Below are 25,964 nucleotides of genomic sequence, written 5' to 3'. Positions count from 1 at the left end.
ATTTGGAATATGATTTCATAGGAAGTCAAAAGTGACATATTTGCTTGTGCATAAGGCATATGATTTGTGCATTTGGAATATGATTTCATAGGAAGTCAAAAGTCACATATTTATATTTTTTGCCAAATGCCATTAGAAATGTGCAAATTAAATGTCCAATTCTTTTTTTGTCAATTATACATGTATGAAAGTATTGAATGTGCCAAATCAGTATGTTTGTCCGTTTGCCATGTACGATCATAGGAAGTCGGTTTCCAAACCCAAAAGTCAGTGAACCATGTTCCAAATGGCATTTATACTGCCCAAATGATATATATCCCTATGTTGAGCCATCAATCAACGCAGATGGTCTACTTGTCATGTATGATGAGGGAGAAGTGGGACTCTGTTGCTTTTAACATTTTTAACGAATTTGACATGCTCAGAATGCATAATTGACTGGCCCGATGATCTCGGGATGGCCGTGCAGTGACTGTGGTTCCTCTCCATCGCTCGTTGTGTTGATTTCATCATGTCAACTTTGGTGATATTTTTTGCTGTTGAATCATCTTGCAAATGCGCGTTACATTTGCAATATTGCGCGTTACGTTTGCAATATGATTCAATGGGCATTTAGCATCACAAATTTAGGCATGCTCAAAAATACTGCAGAAATGCATTATTGACTGGCTCGATGAACTCGGGATGGCCGGGCAGTGACTGTGGTTCCTCTCCATTGCTCGTCACCCAGCAGTCAGCGTCCATCAGTCAATTAGATGTCATTTTGACACCAAACTGATAGCATCTGACACCAAATCCACTTTTTCCAACTCGTATAGAAGCCAACTATCACATATGTCAGAGAAGGCCCATAATTCACAGTGCTTTCAATTTTAACCATAAAAAAACCTAAAACACATAGTTACGTTATAGCTGCGGGTCCAGCTCTGACATTATGTGTAGGCCTATGTGAGGCGACCCCGAATCGCAAGTTTCGGCTCGATAGGTCATTCGGTGCCCGAGCAATGGCCTAATTGGTGCTGAAAATCCACTTTTTCAGGGCGTTACTACGGGGCCCCTGAATGAGCTATCGGACAGAGACATTGGGGTCCGTCTCTATGGGCCGAGGCGGTTTCAATGCACCTAGTCTTGCGACTCTGGGACATTTCTACATGTCGCCATGTCCGTGATATTCAAAATGAATTGAAAATATTGCAAATGTACGAGGCGGTTTCTCGGTCAGAGAACCTTCTAGAGCCCCATAAATCACCGTGCACTATCGACTTGAGCTCTAGAACAGGTTTCTAAAATTTCGGAGCTCTAGGTCTGACGGTTCTTGAATCGTTTGAACGAAAGTAACTATTGAAGGCGGTATAAGCCTCTAAGCCCCATACTATGTACCTATGGCCAAATTGTGTGTGTGTTTTTGTTTTTTTTGCAAAAAGAATAGACACACGTTGTCTTTGGGGTAGGCATATACAGAATCCTGAATATGAAGTCTCTACCTTAAGAATTGACTGAGAAACAGATGGTTGAGTTGCGTGATTTTCACTATCTGCAGGTGGCAATATGACAATAGCTCTTGGGTGTTTTTAACCACTTCCGGTTGTCACAGGAAGCTGTTGCTTCACACACGTTGTCTTTGGGGTAGAAATAAACAGAATCCTGAATAAGAAGTCTCTACCTTAAGAATTGACTGAGAAACAGATGGTTGAGTTGCATGATTTTCACTATGCGCACGTAATATGACAATAGCTCCTGGGTGTTTTTAACCACTTCCGGTTGTCACAGGAAGCTCTTGCTTCACACACGTTGTCGTTGGGGTAGACAGAAACAGAATCCTGAATAAGAAGTCTCTACCTTAAGAATTGACTGAGAAACAGATGGTTGAGTTGCGTGATTTTCACTATCTGCAGGTGGCAATATGACAATAGCTCTAGGCTATTTTAAACCACTTCCGGTTGTCACAGGAAGCTCTTGCTTCACACACGTTGTCTTTGGGGTAGACATAAACGGAATCCTGAATAAGAAGTCTCTACCTTAAGAATTGACTGAGAAACAGATGGTTGAGTTGCGTGATTTTCACTATGCGCACGTAATATGACAATAGCTCTTGGGTGATTTTAACCACTTCCGGTTGTCACAGGAAGCTCTTGCTTCACACACGTTGTCTTTGGGGTAGACATAAACGGAATCCTGAATAAGAAGTCTCTACCTTAAGAATTGACTGAGAAACAGACGGTTGAGTTGCGTGATTTTCACTATGCGCACGTAATATGACAATAGCTCTTGGGTGATTTTAACCACTTCCGGTTGTCACAGGAAGCTCTTGCTTCACACACGTTGTCTTTGGGGTAGACATAAACGGAATCCTGAATAAGAAGTCTCTACCTTAAGAATTGACTGAGAAACAGACGGTTGAGTTGCGTGATTTTCACTATGCGCACGTAATATGACAATAGCTCTTGGGTGATTTTAACCACTTCCGGTTGTCACAGGAAGCTCTTGCTTCACACACGTTGTCTTTGGGGTAGACATAAACGGAATCCTGAATAAGAAGTCTCTACCTTAAGAATTGACTGAGTAACAGATGGTTGAGTTGCGTGATTTTCACTATATGCAGGTTGTCCATATGACAATAGCTCTAGGCTGTTTTAACCACTTCCCGTTGTCACAGGAAGTTCTTACTCAACACACGTTGTCTTTGGGGTAGACATAAACAGAATCCTGAATAAGAAGTCTCTACCTTAAGAATTGACTGAGAAACAGATGGTTGAGTTGCGTGATTTTCACTATCTGCAGGTGGCAATATGACAATAGCTCTTGGGTGTTTTTAACCACTTCCGGTTGTCACAGGAAGCTGTTGCTTCACACACGTTGTCTTTGGGGTAGACATAAACAGAATCCTGAATAAGAAGTCTCTACCTTAAGAATTGACTGAGTAACAGATGGTTGAGTTGCGTGATTTTCACTATATGCAGGTTGTCCATATGACAATAGCTCTAGGCTGTTTTAACCACTTCCCGTTGTCACAGGAAGTTCTTACTCAACACACGTTGTCTTTGGGGTAGACATAAACAGAATCCTGAATAAGAAGTCTCTACCTTAAGAATTGACTGAGAAACAGATGGTTGAGTTGCGTGATTTTCACTATGCGCACGTAATATGACAATAGCTCTTGAGTGATTTTAACCACTTCCGGTGGTCACAGGAAGCTCTTGCTTCACACACGTTGTCTTTGGGGTAGACATAAACGGAATCCTGAATAAGAAGTCTCTACCTTAAGAATTGACTGAGAAACAGATGGTTGAGTTGCATGATTTTCACTATGCGCACGTAATATGACAATAGCACTTGGGTGATTTTAACCACTTCCGGTTGTCACAGGAAGCTCTTGCTTCACACACGTTGTCTTTGGGGTACACATAAACAGAATCATGAATAAGAAGTCTCTACCTTAAGAATTGACTGAGTAACAGATGGTTGAGTTGCGTGATTTTCACTATATGCAGGTTGACCATATGACAATGGCTCTAGGCTGTTTTAACCACTTCCCGTTGTCACAGGAAGTTCTTACTCAACACACGTTGTCTTTGGGGTAGACATAAACAGAATCCTGAATAAGAAGTCTCTACCTTAAGAATTGACTGAGTAACAGATGGTTGAGTTGCGTGATTTTCACTATATGCAGGTTGACCATATGACAATAGCTCTTGGCTGTTTTTAACAACTTCCGGTTGTCACAGGAAGCTCTTACTTCACACACGTTGTCTTTGGGGTAGACATAAACAGAATCCTGAATATGAAGTCTGTACCTTAAGAATTGACTGAGTAACAGATGGTTGAGTTGCGTGATTTTCACTATCTGCAGGTGGCAATATGACAATAGCTCTTGGGTGTTTTTAACCACTTCCGGTTGTCACAGGAAGCTGTTGCTTCACACACGTTGTCTTTGGGGTAGACATAAACAGAATCCTGAATAAGAAGTCTCTACCTTAAGAATTGACTGAGAAACAGATGGTTGAGTTGCGTGATTTTCACTATGCGCACTTAATATGACAATAGCTCTAGGCTGTTTTAACCACTTCCCGTTGTCACAGGAAGTTCTTACTCAACACATGTTGTCTTTGGGGTAGACATAAACAGAATCCTGAATAAGAAGTCTCTACCTTAAGAATTGACTGAGAAACAGATGGTTGAGTTGCGTGATTTTCACTATGCGCACGTAATATGACAATAGCTCTTGGGTGATTTTAACCACTTCCGGTTGTCACAGGAAGCTCTTGCTTCACACACGTTGTCTTTGGGGTAGACATAAACAGAATCCTGAATAAGAAGTCTCTACCTTAAGAATTGACTGAGTAAAAGATGGTTGAGTTGCGTGATTTTCACTATCTGCAGGTGGCAATATGACAATAGCTCTTGGGTGTTTTTAACCACTTCCGGTTGTCACAGGAAGCTCTTGCTTCACACACGTTGTCTTTGGGGTAGACAGAAACAGAATCCTGAATAAGAAGTCTCTACCTTAAGAATTGACTGAGTAACAGATGGTTGAGTTGCGTGATTTTCACTATGCGCACGTAATATGACAATGGCTCTTGGGTGATTTTAACCACTTCCGGTTCTCACAGGAAGCTCTTGCTTCACACACGTTGTCCTTGGGGTACATATAAACAGAATCCTGAATAAGAAGTCTCTACCTTAAGAATTGACTGAGTAACAGATGGTTGAGTTGCGTGATTTTCACTATGCGCACTTAATATGACAATAGCTCTTGGGTGTTTTTAACCACTTCCAGTTGTCACAGGAACCTTAGAATCGACACAGGTAGACCTCACAGTAGCCTGATGGATTGTTGTAGAAGACAGGTTCATAAGGCATTCATAACCCACATAGGCTTCAGGTTGAATTTTGGAGAATAGTCTATGTGTTCCTATGGGGAGAGAAGTCATTGCACACAGTTTGATCTAAACACCTTCTTTTCACTGTGAAGGGTTAATGCCACAGGGTCAAGGTTGGCTTGCACAGATCGGGAGGACCTCAGGAACGCTCCTGGTTCCTCTCCATCGCTCGTTGTGTTGATTTCATCATGTCACCTTTGGTGACATTTTTTGCTGTTGAATCATATTGCAAATACACGGATGCGCATTTGCAATATGATTCAATTGGCATTTAGCATCACAACTTTGGCATGCTCAAAACCACTGCAGAAATGCATAATTGACTGTCCCGATGAACTGGGGATGGCCGTGCAGTGACTGTGGTTCCTCTCCATCGCTCGTTGTGTTGATTTCATCATGTCAACTTTGGTGATGTTTTTTGCTGTTGAATCATGTTGCAAATGCGCGTTACATTTGCAATATTCCATGTTACGTTTGCAATATGATTCAATGGGCATTTAGCATCACAAATGTGGCATGCTCAAAACCACTGCAGAAATGCATAATTGACTGTCCCGATGAACTGGGGATGGCCGTGCAGTGACTGTGGTTCCTCTCCATCGCTCGTTGTGTTGATTTCATCATGTCAACTTTGGTGATATTTTTTGCTGTTGAATCATGTTGCAAATGCGCGTTACATTTGCAATATTGCGTGTTACGTTTGCAATATGATGCAATGGGCATTTAGCATCACAACTTTGGCATGCTCAAAACCACTGCAGAAATGCATAATTGACTGTCCCGATGAACTGGGGATGGCTGTGCAGTGACTGTGGTTCCTCTCCATGGCTTGATGGTGAGTTTTTTTTGTGATTTTTGGAAAAATGTCCAAAATGACTAGGTGCGCCCCATACTGGATGGGCACTGATGGAAGGTGCTCCCTACCCAACCGCGGACCCCTTGCACCACCCTAAAGGCATTTAAAAGCCTTCTAAAAAAATACTCCTGGTAACCCATTTCGGGTCACCATGTGCACTGATGCGCATTTGCAATATGATTCAATGGGCCTCAACATCACGAATTTGGCATGCTTAAAAACACTGCAGAAATGCAAAATGAACTGTCCCGATGAACTGGTGATGGCCGGGCAGTGACTGTGGTTCCTCTCCATGGCTTGATGGTGACATGAGAGAAGTGGGATTGTCGTTTTTTAGCAATTTTTTTGAAAAATGTCCAAAATGACTAGGTGCGCCCCATACTGGTTGGGCACTGATGGAAGGTGCTCACTACCCAACCGTGCACCCCTTGCACCACCCTAAAGGCATTTAAAACCATTCTAAAAAATTACTCCTGGTAACCCATTTCGGGTCACCATGTGCACTGATGCGCATTTGCAATATGATTCAATGGGCCTCAACATCACGAATTTGGCATGCTTAAAAACACTGCAGAAATGCAAAATGAACTGTCCCGATGAACTGGTGATGGCCGGGCAGTGACTGTGGTTCCTCTCCATGGCTTGATGGTGACATGAGAGAAGTGGGATTGTCGTTTTTTAGCAATTTTTTTGAAAAATGTCCAAAATGACTAGGTGCACCCCATACTGGATGGGCACTGATGGAAGGTGCTCACTACCCAACCGTGCACCCCTTGCACCACCCTAAAGGCATTTAAAACCATTCTAAAAAATTACTCCTGGTAACCCATTTCGGGTCACCATGTGCACTGATGCGCATTTGCAATATGATTCAATGGGCCTCAACATCACGAATTTGGCATGCTTAAAAACACTGCAGAAATGCAAAATGAACTGTCCCGATGAACTGGTGATGGCCGGGCAGTGACTGTGGTTCCTCTCCATGGCTTGATGGTGACATGAGAGAAGTGGGATTGTCGTTTTTTAGCAATTTTTTTGAAAAATGTCCAAAATGACTAGGGGCGCCCCATACTGGATGGGCACTGATGGAAGGTGCTCCCTACCCAACCGTGCACCCCTTGCACCCTCTAAAGGCATTTAAAACCCTTCTAAAAAATTACTCCTGGTAACCCATTTCGGGTCACCATGTGCACTGATGCGCATTTGCAATATGATTCAATGGGCCTCAACATCACGAATTTGGCATGCTCAAAAACACTAAAGATATGCAAAATTGACTGTCCCGATGAACTGGGGATGGCCGGGCAGTGACTGTGGTTCCTTTCTATCGCTCATTGTGTTGATTTCATCATGTCAACTTTGGTGATATTTTTGCTGTTGAGTCATATTGCAAACGCACGTTACGTTTGCAATATAGCGCGTTACGTTTGCAATATGATTTAATGGGCATTTAGTATCACAAATGTGGCATGCTCAAAAATACTGCAGAAATGCATAATTGACTGGCCTGATGAACTGGGGATGGCCGGGCAGTGACTGTGGTTCCTCTCTGTCGCTCATTGTGTTGATTTCATCATGTCAACTTTGGTGATATTTTCTGCTGTTGAATCATATTGCAAACGCACGTTACGTTTGCAATATAGCGCGTTACGTTTGCAATATGATTTAATGGGCATTTAGCATCACAAATTTAGGCATGCTCAAAAATACTGCAGAAATGCATAATTGACTGGCCCGATGAACTCGGGATGGCCGGGCAGTGACTGTGGTTAATCTCCATTGCTCGTCACCCAGCAGTCAGCGTCCATCAGTCAATTAGTTGTCATTCTGACACCAAACTGATAGCATCTGACACCAAATCCACTTTTTCCAACTCGTATAGAAGCCAACTATCACATATGTCAGAGAAGGCCCATAATTCACAGTGCTTTCAATTTTAACCATAAAAAAACCTAAAACACATAGTTACGTTATAGCTGCGGGTCCAGTTCTGACATAATGTGTAGGCCTATGTGAGGCGACCCCGAATCCCAAGTTTCGGCTCGATAGGTCATTTGGTGCCCAAGCAATGGCCTTAATTGGTGCTGAAAATCCACTTTTTCAGGGCGTTACTACGGGGTCCCTGAATGAGTTATCGGACAGAGACATTGGGGTCCGTCTCTACGGGCCGAGGCGGTTTCAATGCACCTAGTCTTGCGACTCTGGGACATTTCTAAATGTCGCCATGTCCGTGATATTGAAAATGAATTGAAAATATTGCAAATGTACGAGGTGGTTTCTCGGTCAGAGAACCTTCTAGAGCCCCATAAATCACCGTGCACTATCGACTTGAGCTCTAGAACAGGTTTCTAAAATTTCGGAGCTCTAGGTCTGACGGTTCTTGAATCGTTTCAACAAAAGTAACTATTGAAGGCGGTATAAGACTCTAAGCCCCACACTATGTCCCTATGGCCAAATTGTGTGTGTGTGTTTTTGTTTTTTTTGCAAAAAGAATAGACACACGTTGTCTTTGGGGTAGGCATATACAGAATCCTCAATATGAAGTCTCTACCTAAAGAATTGGCTGGATGACATAGGGTTGAGTTGCGTGATTTTCACTATATGCTGGTTGACCATATGACAATAGCTCTTTGCTGTTTTTAACAACTTCCGGTTGTCACAGGAAGCTCTTACTCAACACATGTTGTCTTTGGGTTAGACATAAACAGAATCCTGAATATGAAGTCTCTACCTTAAGAATTGACTGAATAACAGATGGTTGAGTTGCGTGATTTTCACTATATGCCGGTTGACCATATGACAATAGCTCTTGGCTGTTTTTAACAACTTCCGGTTGTCACAGGAAGCTCTTGCTTCACACACGTTGTCTTTGGGGTAGACATAAACAGAATCCTGAATATGAAGTCTCTACCTTAAGAATTGACTGAATGACAGATGGTTGAGTTGCGTGATTTTCACTATCTGCAGGTTGCTTATATGACAATAGCTCTAGGGTGATTTTAACATTTTCCGGTTGCTCCAGGAACCTTAGAATCGACACAGGTAGACCTCACAGTAGCCTGATGGATTGTTATAGAAGACAGGTTCATAAGGCATTCATAACCCACATAGACTTCAGGTTGAATTTAGGAGAATTGTCAATGTATTCCTATGGGGAGAGAAGTCATTGCACACAGTTTGATCTAAACACCTTCTTTTCACTGTGAAGGGTTAATGCCACAGGGTCAAGGTTAGGCTTGCACAGATCGGGAGGACCTCAGGAACGCTCCTGAGGTTGAATTGTGCTTCTAACCCTAATGGTTCTCTCACTGTCACCCATAAGCACTTGACATATTGGTGCAGGCCTCATTTTGGGCCTAGTTTTCTCACGGTCGCTGCGCTCATACCGAGCAAGCTACGGTCAAGCGGGGCGTCTCATTGAACTCGTCTCAGCCTAGAGATAATGGTAATGCCATTGCAGGCTCTTTGTGTCTTTAAGCACCGCTCTGTGTCACTCCGTCCTTGCTGTGTGTGTGTGTTTGAGAGAGCTTTTCTTTGACATCTGATGGGATAAATGACTGATTTACAGTTCATGAGGGTTGCCTAGTCACACATATGAAGTTGTGGAAAGATCTGACCTTTTTAACCCTTCAAAGCAGCCCCTATGACACCATTATAAGGCATTTCTGGTTGACACAGGAATCTGAACGTTAGGCTCTTATAGAATATTGAGTTTTAAGTGTTTCTGTTAAGAACTGACTTATTTACAGAGGGTTGAACAAGTGTGTGTTGTTTCAGAAAATCACAGAAAATCACAGAAATCTCGCAGAGCTCCGAAACCTGCCTTAACGGACTCATCTGAACACGCTGCTACTGGATATGTAACTTTTTTGAAAAAAAAACCTCTTGTTGTTGAATATCACCAATGTGTCATTGTACAATTTCTCTGAAATGAACATTGGTAAATGCATGGTTCCTTTTCTCCTGACACCGTAGGCTCATGTAGTTTGATGTGAAGTGGTCAAATCAGCACTCTATTTTCCTCTTTGACTTTCAATCCCAGAAAAATAGCCTTAACTCGAAAAGCGTCGAGGCCTCGACTCCATCCTGTTCGGGGCCAACTGCCCATTATGCCAAACCCACGCAGACCGAGTTTCGTCTTCGAATTATCTTCGGTTTAGGAGAAAAAGCCGTGTCGCATTTGGTGATATATGTTACATTTGCAATATGATTCCATACGCCCTCTCGTGGAATAATCCGGGACTGCAAGAAAATGACCAAAATTTGAAAATTTAATTAAACGGAAACCGAAGGTCCGAGAGACTCCGTTCGATGACTTCCTGGAAGATCCGGCCCCCGCGATCGGCCCGACGCCGTCCGCGGATTTATCGGACGTGGTCGGACGTCTAGTAAGGGAGGGTACATTTGCAACATGGACTTTCTCACTAACCATACGGATGGCGCACGCGATGTCCCTTCATGTATGGAAGCGCTAACCTTGTCTTCTCCGGACAAGTTTTTTCCGGATGCCCCAAACAATCGGAAAGGGGATTCATCAGAGAAAATGACATTACCCCAGTCCTCAGCAGTCCAATCCCTGTACCTTTTGCAGAATATCAGTCTGTCCCTGATATTTTTCCTGGAGAGAAGTGGCTTCTTTGCTGCCCTTCTTGACACCAGGCCATCTTCCAAAAGTCTTTGCCTCACTGTGCATGCAGATGCACTTACACCTGCCTGCTGCCATTCCTGAGCAAACTCTGTACTGGTGGTGCCCCGATCCCGCAGCTGAATCAACTTTAGGAGACGGTCCTGGCGCTTGCTGGACTTTCTTGGGCGCCCTGAAGCCTTCTTCACAACAATTGAACCACTCTCCTTGAAGTTCTTGATGATCCAATAAATTATTGATTTAGGTGCAATCTTACTGGCACCAATATCCTTGCCTTTTTGTGCAAAGCAATGATGACGGCACGTGTTTCCTTGCAGGTAACCATGGTTGACAGAAGAAGAACAATGATTCCAAGCACCACCCAGCTTTTGAAGCTTCCAGTCTGTTATTCGAACTCAATCAGCATGACAGAGTGATCTCCAGCCTTGTCCTCGTCAACACTCACACCTGTGTTAACGAGAGAATCACTGACATAATGTCAGCTGGTCCTTATGGCAGGGCTGAAATGCAGTGGAAATGTATTCTTTACTATCTATTGCATCTTAGCCGCCCTGTCACTGCTCATCCATTTGTTTTTATACTTATTTATTCTCCTCTCATTCTTTGACTAGATTGTAAGTATTAGGTTTTGCTGTGGAATTTGTTAGATATTAGGTTTTGTTGCGGAATTGTTAGATATTACCTGTTAGATACTGCTGCACTGTCGGATCTAGAAGCATAAGACTTTTTCTAAACTCACAGTAACATCTGTTAACCATGTGTATGTGACAGATCAAATTTGATTTGATTTGACCTGGTGGTAGTGGAGGAAATGGTGTATCTTCCTGGATAGGGAGAGGAGACGGACCTTGCTGTGAGGAGTTTCCTGGGACAGTTTTCTTTATGTTCTTCTGGTCCTTCACAGATGAGGAAATCTGAGGGGAAAGAAAGAAATTACATTCATAACCTGTGTAACTTGTGATGATGACCCACATCATCATCAGAGCCAAGAGAGTAGCATAGGCTGTCTCATCCTGTTTGAAGTACAGTAAACAATGACTGGTGACCACACAATTTCGGGTGGAGTCAGCCTCAGCTTCAACTTGCCACCATTGCCAGTCATTCAGAGTCTATCATTCTTCAACACATTCCAGTGAAACCAGTCAGACCAACGTCTGTTTCAGAGCGGATCCCAGATTTCTCTGTAGAGCTGTGCGTGTATGCTCTCTGAATCAACACAACACTTTCCTCTTATCTATAGCCAGGAGGATCTTGTTACAGTGGAGGACATATATGGCACTCTTCATACTGAGCAAATGAAACAATGTCACTCACTTTTTGAACTGTCAATGATGACAAGAGGAGCTGGGGAGAGTCTGGTGGCCAACTGGACCATCTAAGATCTATAAGTTAAACCCATAAAACAATCAGAACAGTTATTGGGTGTTATTGGGTGCATAGGACAATTTTTGTCCTCATTGATCTCCCATAGGTTTAGTGCACTCTTAGAAAAAACGGTTCCAAAAGAGTTATTTGGCTGTCCCAATAGGGGAACACTTTTTGGTTCCAGGTAGAACTCTTTTGGGTTCCATGTAGAACCCTCTGTGGAAAGGGTTTTATATGGAACCCAAAATAGTTTGACCTGGAACCAAAAAGGGTTCCCCTTTTTTCTCCTATGGGGACAACTGAAGAACCCTTTTAGGTTCTGGATAGAAGCTTTTTTTCTTAGTGTGGGTGCAGTAAGCCTGCGGTCATTCAGTGTTTAGCACTTTGGGTCCGTCTGAGCTGAAATGGCTTAAATGTTCAAGACTTAATGGCCATAAATGGAGAAATTTGTTCCGGGAAAACATCTAGCAACATTTTGAGTAAACCGTAACAGACAGAGCAAATCAAGAATTCAGCATCAGGGAGGTATTTTGTTTAATGGGTCAAAGATAGGTCAGTTAGTTGGAGCGGGCTACAGCAACGGAGCAACAGACATAGCAAAGCAAATATTCAGTGTGAGAGGCAATGTTTTGTTTTATGGGTCACTGGGTAGGAAAGTCCCAAAACACAGGAGAACAAGACAAGAGTAGCCTAGTCCCTACTGGAATGGTTTAGAGAGTTCCAGTTAAAGTCAGAGGAGACTTTGAGCACGTGCGTGCGTGTTTGTGTGTAAAATGCCACCAAGCTACTTCTCTAAAGGGCTGGGGCCATTTGTGGGTTTCTGGATCACTAGGAAGCGGGCAGGAAACTCGTCATGGAGACCAGAGATAGCGCCACTCCAGATGAAACGTTTAAACAAAATAACAGGTCATAAAGTGTAATGGCTAGCAACGTTCAAATACTACACTGTTATTTTACTTCTGTGATTCAAACATGATGATAGGCCCCACTTTTGGTGTCTCTAGAAGGCTTGAAACTAAAATAAACTCTTCATGATAATGACAAAGTTTACATTTTCATTCCTTGTATGAACTTGAAAGGGGAAAAAAGTAATGAATTATAAAGGGAATAATAGGGTGCCATTTGGGATGCAGTCATGGCGTTGTTCTTTCTGAATATTCAAAGGTCACATTATCTACCAGTAATTAAAAAATATTTAGGTTCCCATATGGCAATAGAGCCCCACAGTGGAGGTGTCATAATACCCATAAAAACTAGCAGTCAAACAGGGAAATGTTTCCAATCATTTTTCCACCATTCATTTTTCCCATAGGGAATTTTAAAAACACTTCAAATAAGGACTGTGTTTTGTGTAGGCTTACCCTGGTGTGATGTTTTGATAACCATGCAAATCTCTCTCGGACAAGGTTACATTTATCAATATATTTCAGCTCTATTTACTCTGATTCAAAAATGTTAATTAGCATCAAAGTAGACATCATGGAAGACTACAAATCCCTGCAAGCTCCTGCTCGTCATCTCTAGCTGACACCTTCGCTAACAGGTATTGTGTCAATTTAAAACCTGCACAAGACAGGTCAAAGAATTTGTCTATTTAAAAAGCCATTTTACCAATTTATTAATTACTATATTTAGCTAACATTAGATAGTTAATCCCGAGATTCATACCTTTGCCTCGATTCAGCAATCTCATCCAGATCATTATGGAATTTGTAGCTCTTTATAATAGCCACATTAGCAGCTAATTAGCGTTTCATTTTTAGGGGTAAATACAGGCGAATATATTGCTAAAAGTCACCTTGTCCTAGAGAGATTTACACGGTTATCAAAACGTCTCGCCAGGGTAAGCATATCTGTACCAATCATAGACATCTACTGTACTGAATTGTGTTGTACTGTGCTCTACTGCAACTGTGGTCGTGACTACTATGATTTCCCATTGTGGCCAATTCAACTGCAGTCATTCTGTTACTGATTTTTCGGTCACTCTGTTTCCAATTTTGTAACAGAGTGATGCGTTTTAATCACTTAATAATTCATAAACACAACTGTTATCAGTAAAAACACTATAACTCATTGGTAGGTCTACCTTTACTTGTTACTTCTGTGAACTTTCATTATCATCCCTCATGAGGGAGAGAAATGAGAAAATATCTTAAACATATGTGGGTTTTTGGTAACAGAATGACAAGACACTAGGCAATGTTTATTTAACTTACAGAAGGCAAATCATTTCTGCAAAACCAAATATAAATGTTGATATTAGTTGCCTTTACTTCAACATGATTGGGTTTTTATGTATGATGTATTTGTAATACCTTTTAAGACTTTTTCTAGTAGATGTTTTTTAAGACCCCTTTTCCATCTGTGTGACCAGAAATCAAAGCCGTAGCTTATTCCATTTTTAGAATGGAAAATGGTTGAAAAATGTATGTATGTATACCTTCATTTCCCAAAAATATAGACCTTAGCTTTCATTTGACACCAAATGTTATATGCTCCTATAAATGTAACATTTTTGTGCTTATGGGTCCTTTTACATAGAAATGACCAGTAACAACATGCATTATGCCAACCCAATCCAATCCAACCATGGTAACCTAGGAACAACAGGTGTAGACTAACAGTGAAATGCTTACGGGCCCTTCCCAACAATGCAGAGAGAAAGAAAATAGAGAAATAATAGAAAAGTAAAACACGTAATAAAGTAATAATAGATGCACAATGAGTAACGATAACTTGGCTTTATACAAGGGGTACCAGTACCAAGTTGATGTGCAGGGGTACGAGGTCATTGAGGTAGAACATGAACAATTATTATTCATTATTATATACTGTAGTTCTTAGACTCAATCGATGTATGTCTTTTATTGTAAGATTGTAAGATGTTTTATTACCCAGTGTGTCTGGCAGTTGCTAAGCAACCTGTTACTTCCCTTTGCTATGGCTTCTCCAGTCTTTAGGGTGCATCCAAAATAGCACCCTTTCCCTTTATAGTGTAATAAAAGTAGTGTAATATACAGGAAATAAGGTGCCATTTAGGACGCACCCTTAGCTCAGCTATTGTGGCCACCACCACGTATCCACGTAAACAGCAGCATCACCATGGCACTGGCCAGTGGCCACTGGATTCTCTGCTCTGACCAGTAACAGACTTGTAATAAACATGCAACAAGCTGTCTGTCTACTCTTGTAGTGACTGTCTGCATCCCAAATGGCCCTCTATTCCCTATAGTGCATAACTTTTGACCAGGACCCAGAAGGCTCTACATAGTCCACTGTGTAGGGAATAGGGTACCATTTGAGATACAGCCTGAGGGTGAGTAGCATTTGGCCTAGAGATGTGTTATTAAGAGTAAGTGGCTTGCATAATACTGTTTATCCAGAGCTTCATCTTTCCCACCGACCAGCTCCAATGTCACCAAAGCCTGCTCTGCTCTCAGGTGAGAACTAGTGCATGGGTGTGGCCCCTCCAAGGTTAGCTTGAGATATCTAAGAGCTGGTTTCCCGGACACCATTTAAGTCTAGTCGTAGACTAAAAAGGATTGGGGTGCTTGGGGCAACCTCTTCCTGTGTGGCTCAGGTGGTAAGAGCATGGTGCTAGCAACACCAGTGTCGTAGGTTCAATTCCCATGGGGAATGTATGCACTCACTACAAGTCAGTCAGTCAAGGTCCCTACAGGTAAGCACTAATGACTCATGGGACGAAGTGAATAGGGCAAGGAGTAGTAGGAGTTAGTTAAAGAGTAAATGATGGTGTTCTTTATTAGAGACGCACGTAGGAACCAGACTGAATGTATATAATATAACTGTGGCTGTGTGTCTGCCCAATACATTGGTCGGCAGGAGGCTGGGTCCCGGATGACGATAGAGAAGAGGCGGGAGAGCTAGCACAAGCACACACACAAAAGCACACACACAGCAGGAGTCTATAAATACCCCATCACAACTGTGTGACAGCAGCTTCCACACTGTCTGTGGTACACAACAAGGCTCTCTGTCTGACATCGTATTGTCTGGAGGTGACCTAGCTAATGTTGAGCACTGTCAGCTACAGTACAGTACTATAGTTCAGCCATTAGTCTGCATTTACAACACACCCATGACCCTGCATTCAAAACACACCCTAGATAGTCCTGAAGGACCAGGATTGACCTTCACTTAGAAGGGACCAGGATGTATGTCTGCCTCTACAGGGGGGTGACACAAGGACATCCAACAAGGAAGTGCAGAGGCTGCAGAACTGGACTGTTCCGCTTCAGCAGCTCCACCACTGCAGTCTGCAGACCACAGATGAACACATAGCACACGAACACACACACAGTGTTTTCCATAAGCACCGGCCGTCGGCCAAATAGCAGATAACAGACTCATTGTTAGCCGGGTACCTTTTCCACTTCATTCATTAACTAGGCTTCTATAGTAACCGGAAGGTTGCAAGTTTGAATCCCCGAGATGACAAGGTACAAATCTGTCATTCTGCCCCTGAACAAGGCAGTTAACCCACTGTTCCTAGACTGTCATTGAAAATAAGAATTTGTTCTTAACTGACTTGCCTAGTTAAATAAAGATCAAATAAATAGGCTATTTACTGTTCTTTGACTGATGACCGAACAGGAAGTGTTGACTAGTTTATAAAAGGTGTTGAACTGACTGAATAAAGTTAATCTCCTATTCATAAATCATACAACATAGTTATATGTCCATGGAATTGCATCAGGACAAGTAAACCAAAGATCTTGTTTTGTATTTTCCTAGGATTCAAAGGTGTCAACAGCAGCAGAGCCAAGAAAACATATAATTTGAAAAACAAACATCATTGTGGCAATTCATATATGTTGCAGTACAACTGTAAACATGACTTTAATTAAGATAGCCTTTTTTAACAATAACCTATCTTACTTAGAACATAGTCCTGATCATATAGGTCTAGGCCTAAATGATATCCAAAACAACTAACAGCACACTGAATTGATACATTTTCAGTCATTTTAATTGTAAAGTCATGTCTTTCTATACCACAACTCATTTGACCAATCTGGGAGGTAAAGTCATTAAAGTATTCAATAATGTAGCTGTGTATTTCAGCTGGAATCAAGGCATTAGACTGTACCAGAGGCCACCAAAATAGAGCTTGTTCTGCAAAACAAATATTGTGGGGGGCATCCCCTCTCCCAGACAGGAACTCCCTGGCTGGCAACTTTTCTTTTTGGCTGGCTACTCCATGTACTTACAGAAGGCACTGCACACAACACACACACACACACACACACACACACACACACACACACACACACACACACACACAAACAAACAACACACTCCTTTGCGTCCAGTCAACAGTGAGGCCCTAACTCTTGTCTGTTTTAGTTTTGGAGAACGGGGGGGTGATATTTACAAGTGCAAAGTCAGAGATGAAGAAGAAGAACAGACGCCCTGATTGGCATTTGTTTGTTTTTAGACACGATTGTGTGTATAATTCATTCTGTACATTAATCACAAGATCAAGAAATGGTAGTGGGTGTGCCTTTAAAGGGTGAAGCTGTGAACATGTACTGTTATTATGATGCAGTATGACATGCCACTATTGGGTTGAACAGGTTTGGGCATACAGAGCGGCAGGGCTTGGAATTATAATAAATCTCATTCATTGACTCAGACACAACAGAATGGCACTCCAACAACAGCACCAGATTGGCCCCCAACGTCACACTGATGTCGGCTTCCAAAAATAACTTCCTTCCATCACCCCACACACAGTCACACACACACACCACTCCAAGTGGACTAGTCTCTTTAAATACCATTCATTCATGGGAACAGAAAGCAATTTTCACCTGTGTTCCACTAGGGAGCCCAACGTAGGTGTCACGTCTACTCCCGCTCCCCGGCGCTCGACATCGCCGTTCTACTAACCACCGGTCCTGGCAACCCATCTTTACCCACACCTGCGACTCATCATCAGTCACACCTGAACTTCATTACTCCCTGATTACTTACCCTTTATATAGCAGTCTTTTATCATCAAACCGTATTGGTTATGTTCTCTTGTCAGACGTTTCTCCTGTTTTGTATCGTTCTATGTTCGTTAATATTAAACTCACTAACTGCACCTGTTCCCTGACTCCCTGCGTTGACGTTACAGTAGGGCTGTAACAGTAATGGAATTTTGGATGATGGTAATTGGTCAGCCAAATGACCGGGGTCTCCGTAATAACCGGTCAAATAGCAAATACATTATGGCATAATGGGTGGACTGGTGGCCATTGTAAGTGTACCCAAAGGAGCGAAGCAGGAAGTAAAAACAGGAAGTGTACCCATCAATATGTGCTGTGATTTGTTGATTTAACTCAACTGACGTTGCAAAAAAATAGACTCCATTGCATGAGCCACATCAGTTAACATCAATTGAATGAACATTCTACATTACCATGGCCAATATTGCATCACAGTACCAGGCAGACATTGCGAGTGTACGCATGAGTTTATCAGTCAAATTTCCAGGGTTAGAGTTTCTAAGCCCATTTTCATCCTTTGCTACAACACTTTACTTGTTCCAGCAAGGGGCAACATACACACGTGTGTAAGTGTCGTGCGTGTTGTTCTTGTGTGTGTTGTGTGTGTGTGTGTGTGTGTGCGTGCGTGCGTGCGTGCGTGCGTGTGTATCTGTTGGTGTGAATGAATGGGAGACGCCCTGCTAACCCAGTGATACAGATGAGGAGTGGCATGGAGGCTTTTAATTCCATCTACGCTGCTCAGTTGTCCAGGCAACGCTACCTATGACGTCATCATTCCGCCCCATTCCGGATAAAAGAGCTACACTTTCGGAGCCCCAGGGGGAAAAGGTGAGATTGTCCCTTTTAACCCTGTTTTGGTTGCTTTCTGCTATGACAGGCTGTTTGTCATTCCTCTGTGATTCAGCAGGTTTAATCATAAATCACTAAACCTTTCCTCAAGTTGGATCGACAATAATCCCTAAACCCCATCAACAGGTAGACCTACATGGACAATAGTTCAAATAAGCTTTAGAATTGAGTGTTATTGCTATAGTCAGTGTTCAGTATGTCTGGCTGGTTGTTCCATACACTGACCTTTCTAACCACTGTAGACCCCACAACGGCATTATCTCTTATCTGACTGCTTGATGAACTCAAAACTCTTTCAGAGACTGAGAGTAAAAACAACACAGCCAAAGGAACAGTTGAGTTCACAAACAAACTAATGACACAGTGGAGTCTGACTGGGTTGTTGAGACACAACAAAAAGACCACTGAAATCTGGATGCACTGCTGGGACTGGCTGCGATTAAAATGCTCAACTGGGGCCACCCATACAGGAATACAGACAAACCTATAGGCTTTCCTCAACTTGCATGCAGATATATACAGTCTTTCCAACACAACCCAATTCCAGAGGGCAACGATGTTTGAAATAACATCATTACAACCAGTTTATGAATATTTCAGACAGTTTTGTCCTATGGGATGCAGTTTGGCATAGGAGCTGGAGTAGCCTAGTGCAAAGGCATCACTGTAGACCATGCTTTAAAATACAATAACCTGTGAGGAGCCTGTCTATGATGAAGCTGGTTAAGTAGAAACCACTCAAAAATGTACCATTCTAACATTCTGCATGATCAGCCTTTTGGTGTTGAACAGAGTGCTGCCTTCAGTCACAGTGTCAGAATAACTTCATCACTTTGATACACACATACACAGTGGTGTAAAGTACTTAAGTAAAAATACACTAAAGTACTACTTAAGTCGTTTTTGGGCGTATCTGTACTTTACTATTTATATTTTTGACAACTTTTACTTTTACTTCCCTTACATTCCTAAAGAAAACAATGTATGTTTTTCTCCATACATTTTTCCTGACACCCAAAAGTACTCATTACATTTTGAATGCTTTGCAGGAAAATGTTCCAATTCACGCACTTATCAAGAGAACACCCCTGGTCATCTCTACTGCCTCTGATCTGGCGGATTCACTAAACATGAAGGCTTCATTTTTTTTATTATGTCTGAGTGTTAGAAAGTGCCCCTGGTTATCCGTACATTTTTTAAACAAGAAAATTGTGCAGTCTGGTTTGCTTAATATAAGGAATTTTAAATGATTTATACTTTTACTTTTGATACTTCAGTATATTTTATTGATACTTAAGTATATTTAAAACCAAATACTTTTAGACTTTTACTCAAGTAGTATTTTACTGGGTGACTTTCACTTTTACTTGAGTCATTTTCTATTTAGATATCTTTACTTTTCCTCAAGTATGACAATTGGGTAATTTCTCCACCACTGCACACACACACAAAGTTCATGACTCTGATAGGCTCTAACAAGGGTTGGTTGACAGACAAAACCAAACAAAGGACGTTCCTCCTCATATTAAACCAATAGCTGTGGCTTGCCAGTGTAACTGGCGTTGACGAGTAGAAGAGGGGGAGAGGGGCATGGGGGCAGAGAATTAGGAAAAGAACAGTTAGCACAATCATCCCCTTGTTATCTCTTATGTATAGTTTAATCTCTGTTAATCCATGCCATGTTAACTGAATCATCAAACCAGATTAAGGCAGGGGGAACTAGAACCTGTCAGAATCACAGGAACTTCAAACTGATTCAAAAACTGCATCCCAAATAGATCCCTATTCCCTATATAGGCTAGTGCATTAAGGCTCTGTTCAAAATTAGTGCATTACATAATAGGGTGCCATTTGGGACACAAAGCCTCAGGTGGTTACTCCAGTTCTCGCCAGACCTTTTGATTCACCTTAAATGATCTCCAGCAGTGGTTTCTAATACAATTACATTACATTTCTACATTCAAAAAGCTTGCATGGCATGAATAGGCTCAGACCTTTTGAAGGTGAAAGAAGATATTCATTTCTGGCACATGTACTATAAGTCTAGTGGGCAAAGAACACTGACACACTAATAATGGTGAATCTTCATCAGGCCTTTCAGACAGACATCATTCTGAACCAAGGTTACTGCTTTCAAGTCAACTTTGGCAACACTAGGCAACAGTTAAAGAAGATGTGCTATTCTCGTTAATTCCATTACAGGTCATCTTATAAAGTCTTTGACATGACAGGGCAGGTGTCTGAACTGGCCACAGTACCTTACAGGCTCAACCTGTCAGACTGGTGAAACAGCATTCATACACTCTTAGAAAAAAGGGTTCCAAAACAGCTCTTCGGCTGTCTCCATAGGATAACCCTGTTTAGTTACAGGTATAATCATTTTTTGTTCCATGTAGAACCCTCTATGGAAAGGGTTCTACATGGAAGCCAAAATAATTCTACCTGGAACCAAAAAGGGTTCTACCTGGAATCCAAATTGGGTTCTTCAAAGGGTTCTCCTACGGAGAGAGCCAAAGAACCCTTTAAGGTTCTAGATATAGCACCTTTTTTTCTAAGAGGTTATGATCACTTCCCGAGAAGATGAAGATCTACATTTACCATTTACCAGAGATGAAAAAAAGATCTAGATTTATCATTTACCAGAGATTTTTTTTAAATCTAGATTTACCATTTAGCAGAGAGGAAAAAAAATATCTAGATTTACCATTTAGCAGAGAGGAAAAAAAGATCTAGATTTACCATTTAGCAGAGAGGAAAAAAAGATCTAGATTTACCATTTAGCAGAGAGGGAAAAAAAATATCTAGATTTACCATTTAGCAGAGAGGGAAAAAAATATCTAGACTTACCATTTAGCAGAGAGGGGAAAAAATATCTAGATTTACCATTTAGCAGAGAGGGAAAAAATATCTAGATTTACCATTTAGCAGAGAGGGAAAAAATATCTAGATTTACCATTTAGCAGAGAGGAAAGAAAGATCTAGATTTACGATTAAACAGAGAGGAAAAAAAGATCTAGATTTACCATTTAGCAGAGAGGGAAAAAAAAGATCTAGATTTACCATTTAGCAGAGAGGGAAAAAAAGATCTAGATTTACCATTTAGCAGAGAGGGAAAAAAAAGATCTAGATTTACCATTTAGCAGAGAGGAAAAAAAAGATCTAGATTTACCATTTAGCAGAGAGGGAAAAAAAGATCTACATTTACCATTTAGCAGAGAGGGAAAAAATATCTAGATTTACCATTTAGCAGAGAGGGAAAAATATCTAGATTTACCATTTAGCAGAGAGGAAAAAAAATATCTAGATTTACCATTTAGCAGAGAGGGAAAAAATATCTAGATTTACCATTTAGCAGAGAGGGAAAAAATATCTAGATTTACCATTTAGCAGAGAGGAAAAAAAGATCTAGATTTACCATTTAGCAGAGAGGGAAAAAAGATCTAGATTTACCATTTAGCAGAGAGGGAAAAAAGATCTAGATTTACCATTTAGCAGAGAGGGAAAAAAGATCTAGATTTACCATTAAGCAGAGATGGGGAAAAAATCTTAAGACATTGAACACAGAGCAAGTTCCAGATATGTCAATTTATCCTTGCACTGTCTCTGCAACTACACATCAAGGGTCACAAGTTCAGACTCATCACATTTCATTCAGAAAAGGCTGATATCTGCAGTGTGTGCTAACAATCAAGGCACCACACACAAACATAAGGTAGAGATGGGCCAAAAATCGATTTATTATTAAAGATTATTATTGGTGTTTTATTCAACCCAAGACAAGTGTGGGTCTGAGTTCCTCTGTAGAAGACAGCAAAAATGATAACATCAAGTTGTTCTACCCAACAGCAAAAGCTCCATTACTATGCAATTACAAAAACATGTATATATTACAAGAACATATACTATGCTGGTGCTGGAGTAAAACAGCGATGCTACACATTTGCTTAAACACACATGGGCTAATAACTGACCATATGGCAAGACAACGGCATCTCACAGGCAGGAGAGAAACCCGATGTGTAACAAAAACGCAGGTATCCTAATCCTACACATCCATACCAACTATAATCTGTAGAAGTTTAGTTCCATGTGCTCTTAACGCCTATAGAATTAGAATGATGTATCTTATGTTCTCATTAATCTAATCCCGATATATCTGCACTCACCTGCTTTATGGCTGACCTCTGTTCCAAGCGCAAAATCTTAAGAGTTCTAGGGCTGCACAATTTTCGAAAAACCTGTTTTCATTGCCTCTTGGAGTCGATAAAGTATCTTGAAGTCCGCTGATATCGAGTCGTGGTGCTTTTCTTGGGTATAAAGTAATTCATATATTTTTTAATCAACATAAACCTACTGTTATGACCGACTCCGTCGACTTTTAGCCAAACACGACTCCATTGAGCTGCACGGCTGAGTGACAGACAGAAAGGAGGAACGACCTTTTTTCTCTCTGGTCTGTCTGAATACAGGGAATGGTGGGAACGCTGGTTGGAGGGAGGACTGGAATTGTGCAATTTATCTCCACGTCTCCTTCTTTATATACAGGGCGCCCTCTGCCTGTGAGCCTGCCTCCCTGACTGTTCCTCAATCTCATAGCAACTGTATTAGGCCTATCGATGTGAATATTGATGTGTGTATTCGGAAAAGTATTCAGACCCCTTAACTTTTTCCACAATTTGTTATGTTACAGCCAAATTCAAAAATGTATTAAAAAAAAAATTCCCCTCATGAATCTACACACAATATCGCATTATGACAAAGCAAAAACAGGTTTTTAGAATTGTTTTAAAAATATATATATATATCACATTTACAGAAGTATTCAGACCCTTTACTCAGTACTTTGTGGAAGCACTTTTGGCAGTGATTAAAGCCTTGAGTCTTCTTGGGTATGACGCTACAAGCTTGGCACAGCTGTATTTGGGGAGTTTCTCCCATTCTTCTCTGCAGATCCTCTCAAGCTCTGTCAGGCTATTTTCAGGTCTTTCCAAAGATGTTCGATCGGGTTCATGTCTGTGCTCTGTCTGGGCCACTCAATGATATTCAGAGACTTGTCCCGAAGCCACTCCTGCGTTGTCTTGGCTGTGTGCTTAGGGTCCTGAGGTTCTGAGCGCTCTGGAGCAGGTTTTCATCAAGGATCTCTCTGTACTTTGCTCCATTCATCTTTGCCTCGATCCTGATTAGTCTGTCAGTCTCTGCCGCTGGAAAACATCCCCACAGCATGATGCTGCCACCACCATGCAGCACCGTAGGGATGGTGCCAGGATTCCTCCAGATATGACGCTTGGCATTCAGGCCAAAGAGTTCAATCTTGGTTTCATCAGACCAGAGAATCTTGTTTCTCATGGTCTGAGTGCCCTTTAAGTGCCTTTTGGAAAACTCCAAGCGGGCTGTCATGTGCCTTTTACTGAGGAGTGGCTTCCGTCTGGCCACTCTAACATAAAGGCCTGATTGGTGGAGTGCTGCAGAGATGGTTGTCCTTCTGGAAGGTTCTCTTACCTCCACAGAGGAACCTTCGAGCTCTGTCAGAGTGACCATCAGGTTCTTAGTCACCTCCATTACCAAGGCTCTTCTCCCCCAATTGCTCAGTTTGGCCGGGTGGCCAGCTCTAGGAAGTCTTGGTGGTTCCAAATTTCTTCCATTTAAGAATGATGGAGGCCATTGTGTTCTTGGGGACCTTCAATGCTACAGAAGTGTTTTGGTACCCGTCCCCAGATATGTGTCACGACACAATCCTGTTTCAGAGCTCTGTGGACAATTCCTTCAACCTCATGGCTTGGTTTTTGCTCTGACATGCACTGTCAACTGTGGGACCTTATATAGACTGGTGTGTGCCTTTCCAAATCATGTCCAATCAATTGAATTTACCACATGTGGACTCCAATCAAGTTGTAGAAACATCTCAAGGATGATCAATAGAAACAGGATGCACCTGAGCTCAATTTCGAGTCTCATAGCAAAGGGCTGAATACTTATGTAAATCAGGTATTTCTATTTTTCATTTTTTATACATTTGCAAAAATGTCTAAAAACATGTTTTCACTTCATCATTATGAGGTATTGTGTGTAGATTGATGAGGGAAAAATTAATTTAATCTATTTTAGAATAAGACTGTAACGTAAAAAAATGTGGAAAAAGTCAAGGGGTCTGAATGCTTTCTGAATGCATTGTAAATTGATACATGTAGAGTATATTGATATGTGTTAATGTGTATTGATGTGTATACAGGGCTCATCTGTGAAAGAGACCTTGACTCCCTGTCAAAATAAAGGTTAAATACATTTTAAGATGTGCTATGTTTGAATGAAATGTAGGCCATCTATTAAAATACTGATTAAGTTCAAGTTTATTGAAACACACATACTTTAACAGTCAATACAAAACTGAAATACATGGACATGACAAATAGCCTATAATAAATATACCATGAGGGCTTCCAAGTTTCACAGCAGTCTAAGGCTATAGTCTATAGCAGTGCTTGAGGCATCACTATAGACCCGGGTTCGATCCAAGGCTGCGCACAATTGGCCCAGCGTCGTCCGGGTTAGGGAAGGGTTTGATCGGAATTTCCTTGTCCTATCACGCTCTAGCGACTCCTTGTGGCGGGCCGGGCACCTGCAAGCTGACCTCAGTGTGTCCTCCGACACATTGGTGCGGCTGGCTTCCAGGTTAAGCGAGCAGTCCGGCTTGGCAGCGTCGTGTTTCGAAGGACGCATGGCTCTTGACCTTCACCTCTCCCGAGTCCGTAGGGGAGTCAATATTTTCTTTATTTTATATTATTTATTATGTATTGTTAAATGCTGTCCTCTCACCAACATATTCAAATAGTTCGAGTCTGAAGAAGGTGTGAACCTGTTGATCCGGTGTTATCTGTCTTGTCAGTGTGAGTCTTCTGGGAGAGTGAGTAGAGAAACAGGATGGACAACACAAAGTTCCACATGCCGTAGGTTCCTGTGAGAAAGGCACTGTGACTGTGCATCTGGATACAGTAGTCACCCAAGCAGAAAGAGTAGTCACCCAAGCAGAAAGAGTAGTCACCCAAGCACCAGTAGACTTCAATACCCTGGTGGAATGGAATGGAGTAGAATGCAATAGAATGTAAAACAATAAAATAGGAATTTATTGTCCCCCAAAACAGGAAATAATGTATCTGAATTACACAAGAGGGAGGGTTATTCTACTCTTAAAACAGAACACATTGACCCATGTGACCCATCACTCCAGGATATTATTGTTGCTCTCACCTGACTGACGATAAAGAAGATGACAGTCACGGCTGCACACGCCAGAGTAACCAACACCAGGAACTTGAACGTGAAAATAATGCCCCGATAACAACAGGACAGACATG

At 41.7% G+C, this 25,964-nt stretch overlaps 1 protein-coding gene across 7 annotated transcripts in view; it reads right to left on the bottom strand.

Annotated features, from left to right (window-relative positions):
• LOC115158596 (guanine nucleotide-binding protein G(I)/G(S)/G(O) subunit gamma-12) overlaps positions 1-23,136 on the bottom strand; it is an 80,481-nt gene extending 57,345 nt beyond the window's left edge. For 2 of the 7 annotated variants that reach the window (XR_003868692.1, XR_003868693.1), the window contains exons 1-2: positions 22,779-23,133; positions 11,229-11,295 (exon numbers count right to left, since the gene is read on the bottom strand). Coding sequence is in view for 2 of the 7 variants with exons in the window: in XM_029707756.1 (XP_029563616.1) it covers positions 11,229-11,295; positions 11,696-11,756 (128 nt within the window). In the remaining 5 variants the exon portion in view is untranslated. Of the gene's footprint in view, positions 1-11,174; positions 11,296-11,695; positions 11,764-22,778 lie in introns of those variants that run through there. The other 5 variants (XM_029707756.1, XM_029707755.1, XR_003868694.1 and 2 more) reach the window with 5 other exon arrangements.
• Between the last annotated feature and the right edge of the window lie 2,828 nt (positions 23,137-25,964).

The sequence above is a fragment of the Salmo trutta genome, chromosome 22 (genome assembly GCF_901001165.1).
Source record: "Salmo trutta chromosome 22, fSalTru1.1, whole genome shotgun sequence".
In the NCBI taxonomy this organism is placed as follows: domain Eukaryota; kingdom Metazoa; phylum Chordata; class Actinopteri; order Salmoniformes; family Salmonidae; genus Salmo; species Salmo trutta.
The sequence above is the reverse complement of the archived record's forward strand: the minus strand, read 5'-3'. Positions and strand labels throughout refer to the sequence as shown.